General features: G+C 51.3%; 1 protein-coding gene across 2 annotated transcripts in view; it reads left to right on the top strand.

The window, feature by feature from the left end:
• Positions 1 to 15,976, top strand: part of FBXO31 (F-box protein 31) — a 35,046-nt gene extending 19,070 nt beyond the window's left edge. For both annotated transcript variants that reach the window (XM_081032719.1, XM_081032720.1), the window contains 7 exons: positions 2,898 to 2,974; positions 5,037 to 5,204; positions 5,812 to 5,886; positions 10,241 to 10,350; positions 11,059 to 11,212; positions 12,399 to 12,796; positions 14,334 to 15,976. In XM_081032719.1, coding sequence (XP_080888845.1) covers positions 2,898 to 2,974; positions 5,037 to 5,204; positions 5,812 to 5,886; positions 10,241 to 10,350; positions 11,059 to 11,212; positions 12,399 to 12,796; positions 14,334 to 14,556 — 1,205 coding nt within the window. In that variant the 3' untranslated portion in view covers positions 14,557 to 15,976. The remainder of the gene's footprint in view (positions 1 to 2,897; positions 2,975 to 5,036; positions 5,205 to 5,811; positions 5,887 to 10,240; positions 10,351 to 11,058; positions 11,213 to 12,398; positions 12,797 to 14,333) is intronic.
• The last annotated feature ends 1,877 nt before the right edge of the window (positions 15,977 to 17,853 follow it).

Below are 17,853 nucleotides of genomic sequence, written 5' to 3'. Positions count from 1 at the left end.
ACGACCTACTTGGCACAGAAGGAATAGAGTCATTTATGGAATTTCTCTTATCCCCTGCCAGGCTCTGGACATGTGGGCAGTATGTTCTCTGGTGCCGTTTTGCTTAGGGGGCCATCCTGGAGTTAGTGCGGAGATTCTAGGACTTGTCCGCGTGCTTTGGGGTGGTGTGTGAGCACTGTGCACGATGGCTAACACCACCCCCAGTGCTTGTGTCATTAGGCCCAGAGAGGAACTGCTCGAGTGAAGACTGGTGGTGAGGGGAGCTTGTCAGGAGTATGTGTGAGCAGTCGGGAGGAGCTGGGGGGCTGTGGTTTGGCGGCGGGCCATGTCTGAAGGCATGAATTGTTTTCCAAACCCTCTTGGAAGTAGTCTGTCTAGAACATTTTGTCATAGACTGACTCACCCTCCCTGCTTAGCAGTCAGTGAGAAAAGGACCCTTCTTCTAGGCCTGTGGGAGAGGATATGACGTAGTGCTTATTGATGAGAACAATCGATCCATCACCGTGGCTATGCTGATGGGAACGGCCTGGCGGGGGCTTTAAAATACAAATGGACAAGCACTTAAAGGCTCATTATATCATGCATCTGTCATGGGATTCTTCTAGAGTAACAATCTGTCTGAATTTATTCGTGAGATCAAGAAATTCTGACCTACCTCTGGGAAGCTCGGTGGCTGGGCCTGGAGTTATATTGGGGGGGTGTTCTTTTTATCCCGAAGGGGTGGTCAGAGCTTTCTAGCTTATAAGGACGAGTCATGAGTCCAGGCTTTTCACCACACTTCTAGGAGATGACCTCCGGAGCATCCGGACTTTTTAGCCATATGTCGTGATGTCTCCCAGCTGCTGGTAGCTGACAGCCTAGAACAGACTTGTTCTAATTGGAGACTGCCATCCCCTGTAAGGTTTGAGTATAGTTATAAAAATATAGTAGTCATTATAGAAAACTTAGAAGATCCAAAAAATACAATGAAAGTAACCACTTGTAAGCATTGGTTGCATTTTTCCATGGACATATTTAAACTGTGAGTGTTCTGTTACCTCCATGCCTATCAGGAGAAAAGTTCACATGCATGAAAAAAGAAAAGTCGTTTCAACCCTAATTTGAAACCTCTGCCCAGGTGGTCAGTATTCCAGTGCTCCTAGTGTGTGCTAATGGAGGGCAGCTCAGACTTTTTTCTCTTAACGGTAGCCGTCAGCCCTTCCAGAAAGGTCTGCGGTGATGAGTGGCTTGTGAGGTACTTGACACGGTTTCTGTGTCCCTCGTCCACTTGCACTCTTCCTGGAGCTGTTGAGAACTTGTGTTCTCCTGGTCTCATGAAACCCTCTGGGCCGTGTTTTATTGGATCAGAAAGGGGCAACAGTCTTGAGGACAAGATGCTGTCCCCGAGAGCAGCAAGTCAGCCTCATCTAAGACTACAGATTCTGACTGGTAGGAGCTTTGTGGCCTCAGATGAGCTGCTTTTGTTGTCACGTTTGTTTATTAATACTTTTCTCAATATCAGGCCATATGTTGTTGCCTGATGTGCTTGATAACCTGTGTCTGTCAGACTGTGAGCATCATGGGGGATGCATGTCCTTATGACGTATCTAACACATGTCCTTGTGTGCGAATTGGTGGCGGCTGTCAGAGCGCACTTTGAACTTACAAATAGCTCTTTGTGTAACCCGAGGGCTCTGGGTTTTGAGGTTCTAACCTAGAATTCTGGCAGCGCTCCAGGTTCCTCTAGTAGCTATGAGGGATTTGGTAGAACATTGCTCACCACATGGTGAGGAGATGGGTAGGCCACTTCTAACCAATGACTCAGCTCAAGGCAGTCAGGCAGTAGGAAATTACCCCTTATTTCTGGAAGGCTTGGCCTTTTATTTTATTCAGGACGAGCCCATGTTTTGGTTAGAGGTCAAAGTTTGAAAAAAACATGACTCAGCTCTCGCAGCCAGGCAGGAGGAGTTCCCTCTTTCTGGTGGGGAGGTCAGGTTTCTATTCGGGCCTTCATCTGATTGGAAGAGGCCCATCACATGGGGCAGGGCAATCTGCTTCACTCAGTCCACTGATTGAAATGTTCGTCTCCTCCAGAAACTCTCACAGACACCCAGAATCGTAGTTGTCAATGATCTGACCAAATTTGGTCAGAATCATGTTTGACCAAATGTCTGGGCACCCCATGGCCCAGTCCAGTTGGCACATAAAATTAACCAGCACACACTGCCTGCAGAGAGACCCCAGGCCCTGTACCTGGCAGTCAGGGCCCTCCAGGAGTCGGTCCCCCATTCATCATCCATCCATTCATTTGTTCACAAATACATGTGCAAAGGAGATCAAAGTGAAGGAGATTTTCCAAAACGTTTACTGCAGCTGATCATCTGTGTAGTGGGACTTCAGGTTGGCTCTGGGTTTCCTTTTCTCCAGCTGTCTTCTATGAATATGTATGCATTACTTTTGAAATAAAGTGCAGAAGTGTGGTTTGCTTAAAAAAAGGAAGATGACCCAACTTCTTAATCTACAGTCCCACGACATTTTGGACTCTGCCCCCACCTGGTAAAGAATCCCGCATTTCCTCGGTTGTGTAAACGGAAGGGAGGCTCCTCACTTTCCAGGGGCGCTCAGTATGTCTTGCGAGACAGCAGTCCCTTGTCATTGGAGCTGCTCGTGTAGAAGCTGGGTTTCAAAATGACCCAGTTGTCTGTTTTATTATGTTTTTCCAAGACATTTTCATCTTAGAATTCTTTCGAAACTGGTAGGTAAGATTTGCTTACGTCCACGTTTGTTTACAAGGCTCTGTCACAAACCTTTATAATGTCTTCATAAGTCTTCCTTCTTGTGCCCTTTCCTCTGATTTACTATAAAGTGAAGGCTGATTGCCTCTAAAAGGAAGACCTGCTCTTTCTCTCTTCCTATAGTGCTCCACCGATACAGACACATTTTGGGGTTGTGGCAGCCAGATATTGGACCTTACGGAGGACTGCTGAATGTAGTGGTAAGTCCAAGAGCACTGCGCGCGCGGATTCTTGTGAAGTCAGGACTGCTGCCCCGCGCGGACGGAACTTAGTGCCTTTTCTGCTGGGGTCAAGTCAGCTGTTTTCTATCTGACATTAATCACAAGGAACTTCTCGGGTTACCTTTTTCGGCCCTCACTGGTTCTCTGCAGAGCAGCTGTTTCCCTACCGAGGCTTGCATGTGCTCTGAACAGCGCCTCTCAAGCAGAAGCCCCGGAGCCGGCTGTCTGCAGTTATACTGTAATGCTGAGCTCTGTGCAGGTGCCTGGACCCCAGGGTTGCTGTACGGATGCTGCAGAGATCCTGGCGTTCTGATCCTGCTTCTCTCTCGCTGGCACCCTCCCGAAGCCCCAGTCCAGGGAACCAGCTGCACATCCTGTAACAGTGGTGGGTCTGCCTGGCCGTGGCCGCTGGGGCCCCTGGACAGCCTCTGTGTGGCTCTTCCGAGCCTGGTCCAGAAGGGCTACCTGGTGACTGGTTACTCTGTCACTCCGTGTATTTTGCTCACCAGGTGGGGTTTGGGGCAGGGATAAATACTGCTTTGTAGTGTTCATATTTGGGGGAAACATTCATTAAGAAACATGCTTTACATATGGTGAATATCACTGGGGAAAAGCCTTACTTTTAGAACATTCTCTCGGGGACAAGCCAGACAGTTCCCAGCAGGGGCAGATTTCTTTCCTTTTAGTTAGGGAGGGTGATAATTGTTTTTCTTACTGGCAGTGAGTAATAGAGTAAAAGAAAAAAAAACACCCAGCTTCTGAAAGCAGGAGATAATTAGAGGAAAATGGAGCCCATGACTGAACAACGGCAACTGGCTCTTATCTCAGACCAATTAGCCACAGAAATGATTAAACTCTCTCTTCCTCTGTCGCTGAGCTGGAAGCTGTGGATCCAGGCTCTCCTGAGAAGGCAGGAGCGGCCGCTGGGTCATCCCAAATGGGGCTTCCGATGCCGTCCCTGTCCCCCCCCTGAGGACATGTGTGCCCTCGTGCTGAGCGCCAGTGTGTGGGGACTGCGTTGCCTTTTGATCTGAGCTCCATTATTTTCTATCACTCACCGGCTCTCACACACACAAGAATAGCAGGAATGATGGCGTGAACTCCTACGGAGGCCACCACCTGGGTTCAACAGTTACCCGTCATGCGCCAGGTTTAGGACATCTGTCTCCCCCCCTTGGCATTTTCTTTGCAGGCATTTTAAAGGAAATCCCAGGCCTGTGTCATTTCATGTTTGTACTTCAGTGTGGATTTCTAAAAACGTGGGTGTTTTCCTACATATCCACCACGTGCTTGTCATACTTTACAAAAGTGCTAGTAATCCCTTGATCTTACCTGAGACCCAGTCTATATGTAAGGTTCCTGATTGTCTCAAAACTGCTTTTTGACAGCTGGTTCGTTCAAATCATGACCTAAACCGGGCCCTCACGGTGCATTCACTTGTTTTGCCTCATGAGTCCTGCTGAAAGCAGCACCCCCATTTTTTCTCAGGTCGGTTGCCCGTTTGGGTGTCCAACTTTCTGGATCATTCTGCTTGCTCTCTCATGTCATTTAGCTTATCCTACACCCTCCCACTCCCCACTTGAAAGCTGGAAGTCCTCTGAAACGCTTTCTTGGATTCAGGTCTTTATGAAAAAAATAATTTTTTCAGCTTTATTAGGTATAATTGACAAATAAAATTGTAAGACATATAAAGTGCACACCATGGTGATTTGGTATAGTATACACTGTGAAAAGATTCCCACATCTAGTTAATTAACATAGCCATCATCTCACATTTTTCTCCTTTTTTTTTTTATGAGAATGTTTACGTTCTCATAGCAAATTTCAGTGATACAGATATTACAGTGTTATCACTTTAGTCACCATGTTTTCCTTTCTAGTTTCCAAGTGCTTGGAGGGCAGGGCTGTGCTTGTCCCCATGTGCTAGATCGGGCGTCACAATGTCCACTGGCCCCGAGGTTCTGCGTGGGACTGGAGCGTGGAGACGTGGCTGGTCACTGTGGACCAACATGTGGACTTGTGCCCTTTCTCCTTGATGCAGGTGGACGGCTTATTCATTATTGGTTGGATGTACCTACCTCCCCACGATCCTCACGTGGATGACCCCATGCGATTCAAACCCTTGTTTCGAATCCACCTGATGGAGAGGAAGGCTGCCACGGTGGAGTGCATGTACGGCCACAGAGGGCCGCACAATGGCCATATCCAGGTGAGTGTGCTGAGGGCTGCCTTAGACACAGCCCTGTGTGCAGCCTAGGGCGAGATGTCCTCCACTCTTCTCACTCCTGGTGCCAGCCGAATTCCTAGCTACAAGGAATTGTTGTATGCAGTTCTTCTGCATACAACCCCCACTTCTTCTACGTATTGTTAATGCTATGGTGCTGTGATGTGACTCCCCAAAGAATCACTTGCTGGAACCCTCCGCCGGTTCTTTGTCCAGCTAAAACCATTTGTTCTTTCCAATTACAATTCCCCACTGTTCCTTTTTCAAAACCTTTTTGCAAGATCAGCTTGGAATAAGACACTGTGATATTGTTCTGGCAAGTGTGTTATCTAACACTGAAACGACAGCCCCTTTTTGCTGCTCTAAGAATCCCCCTGGGAAAGTGCAAACACCTCTCTTGGATACGCCCCTCCTCTGAGAAGGGAGTATGTGTTCAGATTGGTTCTGAGCTCCTTTCTGCAGACGGCCATGATTTGGTGGCATCTCAGGCTTCTGTAGATGAGCGGGGTACATCGGTGGGTAGGGGCTCATTGTCTGGTGGGGGTGTCATGACTGACTCATTCCCCTCCCTCCTTTGTCACGAACACTCAAGATTGTGAAGAAGGACGAGTTCTCCACCAAGTGCAACCAGACGGACCATCACAGAATGTCTGGTGGGAGGCAAGAGGTAAGCTGTGCCCCTTCTGTGCGTGTAGAGCAGACGTGAGGTTGCATGCTTTGACATTGCTAGCGTGCCACCAACAAGAGGGCCTTCTCCTGGTTCACCCTCCTGCTGTTGGCACAGAAGATGCGTCTGACCATTTTGTCAGAAGTGGCCTCGTGTGAATGTGTGGATGTGAGCACGGGTTATTGTTTCCTGCCACCCCTCAGAATGAATAACCAAAAGGAAATAATTTTCTCTAGTTGGTTCTCCTTTGCCCCTTTGGGGAGATCACCTGTGTGCTGTACAGGTTTCTTGGAAGGGAGTTGCAGGGAGACCAGAGAGCTGTTCTCGGACCTGGTGGTCGAGATTCCCAGACCAGGCCGCACAGTGGATCAGCCACACCCAGGAGTTTCTTCGTGCTTCCTTTTGTTCGCACCAGTATAATTTTACCTTGTCTTTGAGTTTTAGTTTTTTTGAGGATCTAAGTCATATTGTCATTTCAAAATGCTCTTAAGAAAAACTTGAGCTTTTAAAATATAGAACACGTGGGGGTGGGCAGATGGCTCAGTTGTTTGGAACGCAGTGCTTGTGGCACCGGGGTCGCTGGTTCGGGTCCCGCATGGGCTGGTGGGCAGCACCCTCCACAACTAGATTGAAAACAACGACTTGGCTTGGAGCTGAGCTGCGTCCCCTCCCCCACCCCCCACAAGGACTTGACATCCTGGAAGGGCATGCTGTTTCCCAGTATTCCCCAGTTAACAAAGGAAGAAAAATAACAATACTAATAGTAATATAAAATAAAACATAGAGCACTCATGACAGCTTCTGTGTATTTGTTGGGTGTGCGTTTCTCAGCCTGTTCCTGAGTCTTTGATGGCTCGGGCTAGCTCATGATCTGTTTAGCATCCTGCTCATGAAGGAACCAGTGAGTCGTCCTCCCCAGCCCTTCATCAACACCAGAAGCCAGCCCTGCAGTCATTTGTTAGTAAACGGTATCCATAGGGCTTGCCAGCCCTCCCACTTCCTTGCATGCAAACTCCAGTCCCAGGATTTCTGCCAACGTTGCACACCTACGAAGGCCAAGTCCAAGCTGTTCTATGATGTGACCTGGTACCTCAGGGCTGCAGGGTCCTCAGCCCCAGCCTCACTGGCGCCGCCCATGTGACCCTCCCATTGCTCCAAAAATCGCAGCAGCATCTTCTGGGTCCCTCTGAACAGCCCTGGGGCTGCCCAGACTCTGACCCCAGTGCAGACGCAGCTTGGCTTGTCTTCACAGATGACGGCTCTAGCCCAGCCACCCCCTTCCTTCCTTGTCCCTGCCTGTCCCTGCCCCCCAACCTGAGGCTTCTGGAAATGTGGGGGATGCAAGGAGGAGCAGAAATGGGGAATAATCACCCATTACTAAAATGAGACCTTATCAGCATTAAATACAAAACCATCAGAATCTGGAGGAAAGAGTGCTGACACGGCCCCACCGAGGAGCCGTCTCCTAGCCCATTCTCCAGCTTCCCTTTATGTTTTTAGGCATTTCTGATGTAATTACAATCTAACTCGATCTAAGTTGGATTTTTTGTAGCGTAACTGTTACTCCAGAGATATTTTCCAATCTCCTTAGAACCCTTCACAAGCTCTATCATCTTTTTGCAGTGTAATCAGATGTAACCGTTCTGCAGTTGGACATAGGGTTTGTGCTCAGATGTTCAGGTTTCCCCTATTACCCTCCTGACCAGGTGCTTGAGTGACTTACCCTCTGGGAGCCTCAGTCCTTATCTGTGAAATGGGGCCATACCTGCAGACCCCAAGTGACTTTGGAGGATTGAGTAGGACCCCGCATATGAATGACTTAGCACCAGGCCTGGTTGGAGCTTCCCAGGAGGAGGCCAAGTGTTATCATTGTAACCCTACTCTGAACTCTGTGCAAAAACCTAACCTGGAGTTTGGCTCACGCAGAAATGGAATTGCCGGGTAAAAGGCCCTGAAGAGGTTCCAAATTCTTGTTACATGTTGTCAAGTTTGCTGGGCCTCGTGTACAGCCCACCAGGGCAGGTGAGCCCTGCCTCCCAAATTCCTGCCAGCCCTGGTGTTAGCTCTGATTCTGGCACTAACTAGGTGGGTGACTTGGGAAAGCTTTCTCCACATTTACAAGCCCCAAACCTCTGTAGAACAGGGTAATGTTAGCACCCATCTGTCTCTTAGATCTTTGTGCTGATGAAAACTATGATTGTATAGTGCCAGCATGATGAGCCAGCCCGGGATAAATGTTAAAGCCATTCCTGTCTTTTATGTTCTAGGCCCCTGTGTTTTCCCTTGTGTGTACATATCTTATAAGATTATTTCATAATGAACAGATGTATCTCAAAGTTCTTGGTTCTGAGTAATTGGGTCTGGTTGGTATTTCTAATGACTTTGACCTTTTCATGCAAAGTAAATAAGATTATGACTGTTCACAAGCCATCTTCTTCATGGTATTTAGCTCAAGTCTGATTATTCACCATGGCAACATTGAAATCCTTGTTCATTACATTCACTTCCATTTTTATGTTATTTATCTATTTGGTTTTTTTAGGGCCTTTCCTCCACAGGTTCAGCCATTTAAATGGAAGGTTTTGACTTCCGTGAACTCTTAATTTGTCAGTTTTTTTCTTTTATGATTATCGTTTTCTGTCCTACAAAATTTTGCCAAGTTTTAAAGAGTCTCTCTCTCGCTCTTTGAAGTGTGGTGGCTTCATGTTATGCTTAGGTCTGTGACCCATCTTGAATTACATGTTGTGTGTGGTGTGAGATAGGGATCGTGGTTCTTTTTCTTCATATGCATGTATAGTTGTTCATAGTTGAGCACCATTTGTGGAAAAGACTTTCCTTTCCCCATAGGGTGGCTTAGGGGCCTTTGTTGAGAATCAGCTGACCAGATAAATGTGGGTCTGTTTCCAGGCTCCCTGTTTAGTTGCGTTGATATATTTGTTCCTCCTTATGCTCATACCACCGTCTTCATTACTGTAGCTTTATAGTAAGTCATAACGTGAGCCAGTGTGCGTCGTCCAGCTTTGTCCTTTTGCAAGATTGCTTTGAATATTCTAGATTACTTTCATTTCCATATGAATTTCAAAATCAGCTTGTTGATTTCCACAGAAAATCTAGCCTGGTGGGATTATGACTGACCTTGAGCCTGTAGATCAATTCGGAGTATTATTGACTTAATACTGAGTCTTCCAGTCCATAGACACCCCTGACTATTATTAGGCCTCTTTACTTCCTTTCAGCAGAGTCTTGGGGTTTCCAGAGTGGAGGGCTCACACATAGTTCATAATATTTATTCCCAACTCCCGTGGTTTTTAAATATTTTTTATTTTATGAGGCTGTTGCAAATAGGATTTAAATATTTTTATTTTCCAATTTTGTGTTGCTAGTATATAAAAATTCAGTTGATTTTATATATTGGCTTTGTAGTTCTAATAGTTGTTTAGTTCAGTCACTAGTGATTTCTGTCCTTGGCGGGAGTTTGGGCAGTAACATATTAAAGCAATTGACAGATTGTAGCTCTTTTTTTCCGTAAATTGCTTTTGCTTTAATTTGCAGTGCTAATTCTAGATAATCATTAGAAACACTACATATATTAAGCTAGAAACGCAGAACTGTGGATTAAGTTAAATGTGCAGAATCAAGTTATTAAGCACTAAGTATCCGTCACATTGTTTGATTCCATAATGAATTATTGAGCTTTGGGGACACAATATTTATAAAATCTCCCCGTTCACACATTATTTACTGAGTATACAAGGTAACTATGAGGCACAATTGCGAAAGGAGAATCCACCCACAGCCTCTCCATCCTGGCTACACCGATGGTGTTCCTCATTGGTAGCCAGAAAGCAGCTCTGGACAACTTGACCAGCGTGAGATTTAACAGTCCTGCTGTGTTCCCGCTCCCCCAGAAGCCTGAGAACCTGCCTCAGAGGCTGAGCTGTTGAATCAGCTCAGTGTAGACAGAAGTGAGGCTCAAGTGGCTGCTCCCTGGGCGCTCTGGACGTGGTCTGTGGCCCCAGCCTCACCTGAAGGGATCCTATGTCCCTGCCGCTTCTCCTGAAGTCTGGGCCCATGTGCTCTGGGAAAGCAGGGACCAGAGCCCCTCACTTTCTGTTGGTGGCACTCCTCAACAGAAAGGGAGGCCAGGTGCTGGGAGACCAAATGCCAGGCAGCTCCCCATTCTCCGGCCTAGCCCTGCTTCCAGTCACCCACCCAGGTGGGTTTCTTTAGTGTAGGTGTGCCCAGGGCATCGTCTACAGCTGTAACAATGCTGCTTTGTCCACTCAGCAGCACTTTCAGCAGTCTCTCCATACCTGTGTCATGGTGGTTTTCATGACCTGTGTTCTCTTGGAAGGAATTCCGAACGTGGCTGAGGGAAGAATGGGGTCGGACGCTGGAGGACATTTTCCACGAGCATATGCAGGAGCTCATCCTGATGAAATTCATCTACACCAGTCAGTATGAGTAAGTGCAGCCCCCCTCTGTGGGTACTGTGAGCACAGTCCCGTTCTCTGTGGATTCTATGAGTGCAGCCCCCCTCTCTGGGTACAATGAGTATAGTCCTTCTCTGGGAGTACTGTGAGCAAAGTCCCTCTGAGCACAGGTCTTTGGTACTGTGAGTACAGTGAACACAGTCCCCATCCTTACCTCCCCGCCACCCCCTCGTATGTTTTCTGTCTGATGTGCCATCATCATCTACCAGCAGCATGCTCCAGGGGGCCTGGTGTGTGTGCCACATCCTCGGGGTTGTTTTCCCATGTCCACCCTGGGAGGTCTGCTTTCTCACCCTCTCTGCCTGTCCCTGCCGCCCCTGTTTAGCCCCTTTGCCATGTCCTCTGTGCAGCCTCCGGTTCCTGTCCCAGGATAACAGAATAGGAGTGACATTTCCGTTGCTCCACTGAGAGCTCCCCTGCAGCTCCCTTGGGGTGCCCAGCAGAGAGCCATGAGCCCCTGTTAAGCCCTGTTGGAATGAGAGAAGGTGTAAGGGTACCACGCACACATGGGTGGGGGTGGGCCTGGCTCAGGACCATGGAGTGTCCCTGTTCCCCACTGGCCTGGCCATGCTAGGCTGCCCTGCCTGCCCTCCATGCAGAGCAGGGAGGAGTGTGGGCTCTGCACTGCTGCTCTCCATGCAGCTCTGCCGTGCTCTCATGCTGCCCACTCCCCCCACAGCAACTGCCTGACCTACCGCCGCATCTACCTCCCGCCAAGCCACCCGGATGACCTCATCAGGCCGGGCCTCTTCAAGGGCACCTATGGCAGCCACGGCCTGGAGATTGTCATGCTCAGCTTCCATGGGAAGTGTGCCAGGGCCACAAAGATCACGGTGAGTCCAAGGTCCGCCTGGCAGGTCCAGCCCTACGTGGACTCGTCGGGTTGGCCGTGGAGCAGTCGGACTCGGGCTGCGCCCTGGCTGCTTGTGGTCGGCCCAGACCCACAGCACGGCTCCGCTGGGGAGCTGGTTGGGAAGCAGATCCTCGGGCCCCACCTGGACCTGCCGACCCAGGATGCGTAGGGGATTTGGAGTGGCGTCACCACAGGGCTCTCCGTCCTGGCTGCACACCAAATGCCCCTGGAGGTTGAAAACTCACTGATTGCCCGGCCCCACCCTACAGATTCTGATTTAATGGGGGCGTGGCTGGTATGGGGCTCCACAAGCTCCCCAGTTAACCCCAGGGCTGCCACATTGGAGATCGATCTCCCACATTAGCACACAGGCCCCGCTGCCTGTCCTGGCCTCAGGGGCTCCTGAGAGCGCTTGGAGGGCCGTTGAGGTGATTGCGGGTCCTGAACAAGTCGGCCACGCATTGCCCTCTGCAGGGGCCACTGTTGATGCTGTGCTCACCGGTCCTTTGCATAGCTGTTGGGTGAGGTTCCAGCAGAGGCACTAAAGCCTCCTGGAGAAGCAGCGCCTCCTCCCAGTCCTCACAAAGCGTTACTCTTGTACTTTGGTCCACCAGGGTCCCTTTGCTTTGGGGAAAGCTCCTTGTAAACGAGAGCCCAGCAGCAGGGCTGAGTTTCTGGTCAGGGGAGTTTGGCGTGTACCTCGGCTCTGGAGAACCGCAGGCCAGGGACACTGGTCTCCTGGCATTCAGGCTTAGGAGCGTCTGCGTTCCGGGCACAGACCTGGCCTGGCACCACAGGCCTGCTGCCTGTGCCTGACCCTGGGAGGGTGCGAACTTCTCTCAACCCCAGCTCTTCAGCTGTCACACAGGCTAGTGCCCACTCGAGGTTTTGGCAGATGAGCCGCCATGCTGGGTGCCTGCAGGCTCTCACCAGGTCACTCGTGGGTGCAGTGGTTCCCTGTCCTCAAAGATCCCTACGCAGATGGGGCCTCCTGCTCTAGGCACCAATTGTTTAATGCCTTCTAAACTCTTACTTCCCCAGGGGTTAGCGCTAAGCCACTGGGAGAGCTGGAGCAAGTTCTCTGGCCTCAGTTGGGATCTAGTCTGGGAACTGCTGGGAGCGTTTTCCTGTGGGTCTCACCCTGCTGACTGCTGCACGCTCCTCAGGGTGACCCCAACATCCCTGCCGGGCAGCAGACGGTGGAGATCGACCTCATGCACCGCATCCAGCTGCCGGACGTTGAGAACCTCCGAAACTTCAACGAGCTCTCACGCATCGTCCTGGAGGCTCGCGAGCAGGTGCGCCTGGAGCAGCAGCAGCAGCAGCAGCAGGAAGACAGGCCCGAGGATGGCGAGGGCCATGGCAGGCACAGCCCCCGCGAGCCCCAGCATGGCCCTGCCCAGCCCAGCGCGGGGCCACCTGCTGAGAAGGGCAGGGAGCTCGGGGACGCAGGGGCCATGGCCGCCGAGGAGCAGCCTGCCCAGGGAGGGCAGGGGCAGCCGTTCGTGTTGCCAGTGGGCGTGAGCTCGAGGAACGACGACTACCCCCGCACCTGCAGGATGTGGTAAGGACTTGAGAGCAGGTGAACACTGAGCCTCAGGGCAGGCCCTGCCTCCACACGCCACGCAGAGACAGCGCTGGGCTGGGATCGGGTCTCACGGGCCAGCACAGGGGCTTGCTGCAGCAGGGCGGGGGCCTCTGACGGCTTGCTCCAAGCGCCAGTTCAGACCCGAGGGGATGGTGCTGTTTCCTGGGCTGCATAGGTACTTCTCACCGCCCTGGGGAGCCTCAGATGGGAGTGTTAGCACTACCAGGCATGAAGACTCTTCCCACATAGTTACTAAGGTAAAAGGGAGACAAGGCAGGACGCCAGGCAGCACTGAGGCAGACAGCAAGGCAGAGGGCACAGGACTGTCCCCCTGCCGAAACCTCGCCCTGTAGGAAGCCTGCTTGGAGTTCACCTGCATGTCCTTGCAGGTAAGGCCTGTCCTGGGTTCTCCATCCGTATTCTAGTGAACGTAGTTCTGCTGTCGGTCCTATGATTTCACTCCTCCTCCTTTCCTTCCTTTTTCCTTTCTGCTATTTTTTTTGCCCTCCTCTGCTACTTGGGGCCAGGACCTCATTGGCCGCCGAAGTGAATCCCAGCCCAGCCAGCACGTGGAAAGGGACTGGCATTGCCGCTTCCCTGCCTGCAGAGGTCAGGGTCCCTGATCTGGGATAAGGCCTCCTCCAGGCTGCCAGCCCCTTGCCTCACTTACTGTTCTTACAGTTTTGTCTCAGGCCACTGCCTTCAGCCACTCAGGCCTACCCCTGCCATCCAGGCTCTTCCTTGGTAGATGAATTACAAGACCCTCGCCCCAGTCACCTACACTCTAGGGCTACTTAAGTTTAACTAAACTTCTGTCTGGCCCCCTGGCAGAGCTGCGGGATGGCCATCCACTCTCGTGCTGGATATCGGGCTCCGTGACTTGGGAGGGTCGTGCTGCCTTCCTTCCCTGTCTGGTTTATGTGTCTGCAAGGACTTGGACTCAGCACCTGGGCAGGAGCCATGTGCTGTGTGCTCTCTAAGCCCAGTGGGCATTCTTTACCTCCCTGTGGCTGTGGTGCTGCTTTCCCCACCCAGGAAACCCTGGGAGCCACCAGCCTCCTGCTCAGGGCTGATCTCCCCGCTGCCGCCCAGTAGAGCCTCTGTGTGGCTGGCAGAGGGGGCGGTCTCGGGTGCCATCCCACGTGCTGGGAGATTTAGGCCAGCCCCTGACTTCCTGTCATTCATCTGAAGCACCAAGTTCTTTGAAAGAAAGACGAAAATGTATTTCAGCCTGATGCCGATCTGGAAACTTGGCCATAAGGGGTATTTGAAAGTTCTGCCTTGTGAGTTCATGTCAGTTACACCCTGATTAACTTTTTATTGATTATATTTGAGTTGTTCTATGCCTGCTGATTCTTAGCTTCTTGCTGGCAAATAACAAAAGTGGCTCGCATGGAGTGCAGTGTGTTCTAGAACACTCAGGACGACAGGGTCCTTGATTTGGGCCAGAACACACACATTGAGGCCCCTCTCATGCTTCTCTCCCTCCTGCTTCCCCTCTTTCTTTGTTCAGTTTCTACGGCACGGGCCTCATCGCTGGCCACGGCTTCACCAGCCCTGAGCGCACCCCCGGGGTCTTCATCCTGTTCGACAAGGACCGCTTCGGGTTCATCTGGCTGGAGCTGAAATCCTTCAGCCTGTACAGCAGGGTGCAGGCCAGCTTCCGGAACGCAGAGGCACCATCCCCACAGGCCTTCGAGGAGATGCTCAAGAACATTCAGTCCCTGACCTCCTGATGGCCCCCTTCCCTGCGGGGGGGCGCTCCGGACCCCTCGGCCTGGGAAGAGCAGCAGCATGCACTTTGGAGATACGACCTTCTGACCAGAACACCCACCTTCTCGTAGGCGTCTCAACCCCGCCACCTGAGACACTGTCTGTAGAGTGTGCAGCATATGCCTGTGTAGTTGTCAGTAGCTAATGGGAAAGCTGAGCTGAGCATGTGTTTAAGAAACAAGACAAAAGAACCAGAACTGATTTAGAGGACAGGCTGCAGGGGTGTGTAAATAATTGAATTGGAGAAATTGGGTTTGTCTTTGGCCCATGAGCAATGTTCTAGGAGGAAAAAAATCCGCCTTCAGGGAAGTTCATGATGTAACAGAGTCTCTTGCCGTGGGCCGATCTAAGGAGTCGAGTGTGTGGGGTGCCAGCTCTACCATCTGCTGTGCAGGAAGCAAGTGCAAGTGGCATGGACCCACGAGGGCCTCCGTGAAGTGACCTTGTCTGCGGCCTGGGCAGGTGCACAGAGGTAGTGTGTGTGGAAAGAATGCCCCAGGGAGTCTGGAGTGTCTGGCTTGGGACCCAGGACTGAATTCCTGTTTATTGACTGTCTCACTTGGATTTTGGACGGAAGCGCTTCACCCCATGTCAGTTTAGGAACCAGTGAAGTGGGGTTAGCGTTACAGGTCACTAGTGATGGCATTCCAGGCCTGTGAACTGCACCCCCGGCCCTGGTCCCTGGGCAGTGCCCATGTGCTTTCCCTGGCCTCTCCAGCTTTAGAACCTTTACTCCCGCCAGTTCCAGTCAGCCGTGGTTGCATACATGCAGCCCCTTCCTCCTGCACAGCACATGCTCTGGTGTCAGAATCCCAGTTAAAGCGCCGGAAATGGCTGCACACAGTGACCTTGCAGCCCCTTTGTGGGTGAGAGAACAGCTTTCTAGAAAAGTCACACCATACTGATAGGGGTGCACTTTGGAGACCAGACCTCTCGGGGATCCTTTCACATGGAGACCCCGAGCATGGACCCCTCTGCTAGCATGCCCGTATCGGGTTGGCTCCTGCATTTGGGGATGCCCTCTGAGGTCCCTACTGATCTGTGTCTCCTGAACAGCAGAGCCCTAAATGTGTGCAAGCCTCCGAGAATGTTTCAGCTCTCCCTGCAACCCACAGAGAGCCATCTCCACACCACCTGCCCAGAAGTGCACTTCATGGGGGGCACGGCAGACTTTGTCCCCCACTCCGTTGCTTGTCCTTGTTGGGTGGACTGTGCCGAGCCCTCACTCTGGGGGCGAGGGACCCCAGGGAAGGGGGCAGCTTTGTGGTGCCTTCATGTAAGAGACCAACCTAAGCTGTCCCATGAAATGTGTACTCTGTTTTCCCAATTTCTCCCTGACTGATCTTTTTTTTAAAAATAAAAAATCTCATTGCCATAGCTTCAGTACGTTTGGCAACTTTGACCTTCCTTTGCTTCCTAGTATCATAGAATTGACAAGCTTTGGGGTACAGCCCCTAAATGGCAAACTGGCCCTTCAGGAGGTTGTGTGAAGACCTCCCGAGGCAAGTGGAGAAGGTGGGGTCCCTACTGGGTAGCAGCAGAGTTCAGCTGCCTGGTGTCAGTTGAATCCTGTCAGAGATGCTCGCTCCCGGCTTACCTTCCAGATCCTTCTAGCAGGTCCTGCAGTCAAGTTGAGGCTTGGTCCCAGTTTCCTCGTCTTTGGTTGGTAAGACATCCTAAAAGCATTGTCACCCCTCCCCTGTCTTGCAGTGTGACTTTTTCATGCCAAATGTGGCCAGGCCTGAACAGTGATACTATGGCCATGAAGATTGGAGGAAAATGAAAATGAAGGACCACTGTGCAAGCTGTTCTTTAAGTTCACTGCCGAAATAAAATCTGCCTACTTTTCCCAGAGCCTGAGGCTTGCTCTAAGGGATTCCATCCCCATCTGAGGCCTCCCAAGCATTGTGAAGCATAAACAGATTGAAGAGAAGCACTTCCAATTAAAACTCAATCTCGGATCTGAAGGATGTAACCTGCTTTTGGTGTTTGGGTCTATACATGGTTTCCACTACTAATCACTGAAATAACCATGGGCTGTTGGCTGTGTTTACGGTGGCCCTGTCTCTGGTGTGAGGTGGGACCCAGGGCCTGTGGGGTCTGTCCAGCTGGCAGTGGCCCACAGAGAGGCCAGCAGCAGTGACGGACAAGGGCTTGTCCTCCGCCCAGCCGGTCATCCAGGGTTCGTTGTTTTCCCATTCTGATGTGTCCTCAGCCAGCTCTCAGTTTCCAGTCCAGCAGGTGAGTGTGCAGGAATGCAAGACTAGCAGGCTTCCCTTGGTCAAGGGAATGGTCAGGCAGCTCATCAGGGGAACTTCCAACCAGTTAATTCCTTGCAGGTCCAGTAAGGAACCAGAATGACCCACTTTAGGGACCAGCTACACCCATGTGGTGCTTGATTTGGGGAAGTGGACAGGTGGACCTAGGAGGGTCTTGAGACATTTTTCCATTGTTGGCACCTACTTCACTTTGCCACCTTGCTGCCGTGAGGGTGGGTAAGTGTGTTGTGTGGCCTGGAAGGAACCTCAGCTGCATCTCTACATGAGGGACATGCTCTGCTCTCCGCTACCTAACTGAAGAGGATGTGATTAATTGGCGTTTTCAGACACGCATCATTGGAGATTCTTCTGTATCGGGGCTGAATGCTCATCGCGTGAAGCTGTTACAGATGACCTTGTTTTCTTCAGCTATGTGGCACGGGCCTGGTGGTATATCCGGTTATATCTGCCCATCCAGCTCACAGTTCCAGTGTCTACTGCGTGTGAGCAGGTTTGGAGGTCTTGTGGAGGTGGGAGAGTTTCCAACTCCCTCATTCCTTGGTCCAGACTGGGACCTCCCTTCCTGACCACACCCCAGGTCCCTCTGTCTGGTGTCAGGCTCACTGTGGCTAGAGCTCACCGCCATACCTGCCCTGCTTCTCCCCTCCCACACCCACCTGTCCCAATATCAGGCTGCTCAGGACCAGACAAGTCCTGGCCAACGTGGAGGGCGGGGAGCGCACACGGTGGCCTAATGAGCTTGATGCAGTTGGGCCTGTGTTCCTGCTTCATGCAGAACTAGCCCAAGAGGCCAGGTTGCCGCGTCAGGCTTTCTCTTTACCGAGAACGTGGGAGTTCACTGCTGTGGCCCAGATAGCCAAGTCCCCTCCCTTAGCCAGCTGATCCTCTCCACCCTGACAATGCTTCAGGGCTGGTTTTGAGTTTGCGGGTTGCCCAGGTTTTCTTGCACTGCCACTGTGAGGTCGCTTTTTCGTGCCCATG

This window comes from Rhinolophus hipposideros (assembly GCF_964194185.1).
Source record: "Rhinolophus hipposideros genome assembly, chromosome: 21".
NCBI classification, from domain to species: Eukaryota; Metazoa; Chordata; class Mammalia; order Chiroptera; family Rhinolophidae; genus Rhinolophus; species Rhinolophus hipposideros.
Note: the sequence above shows the minus strand (reverse complement) of the source record. Positions and strands in the feature narration are given on the sequence as shown.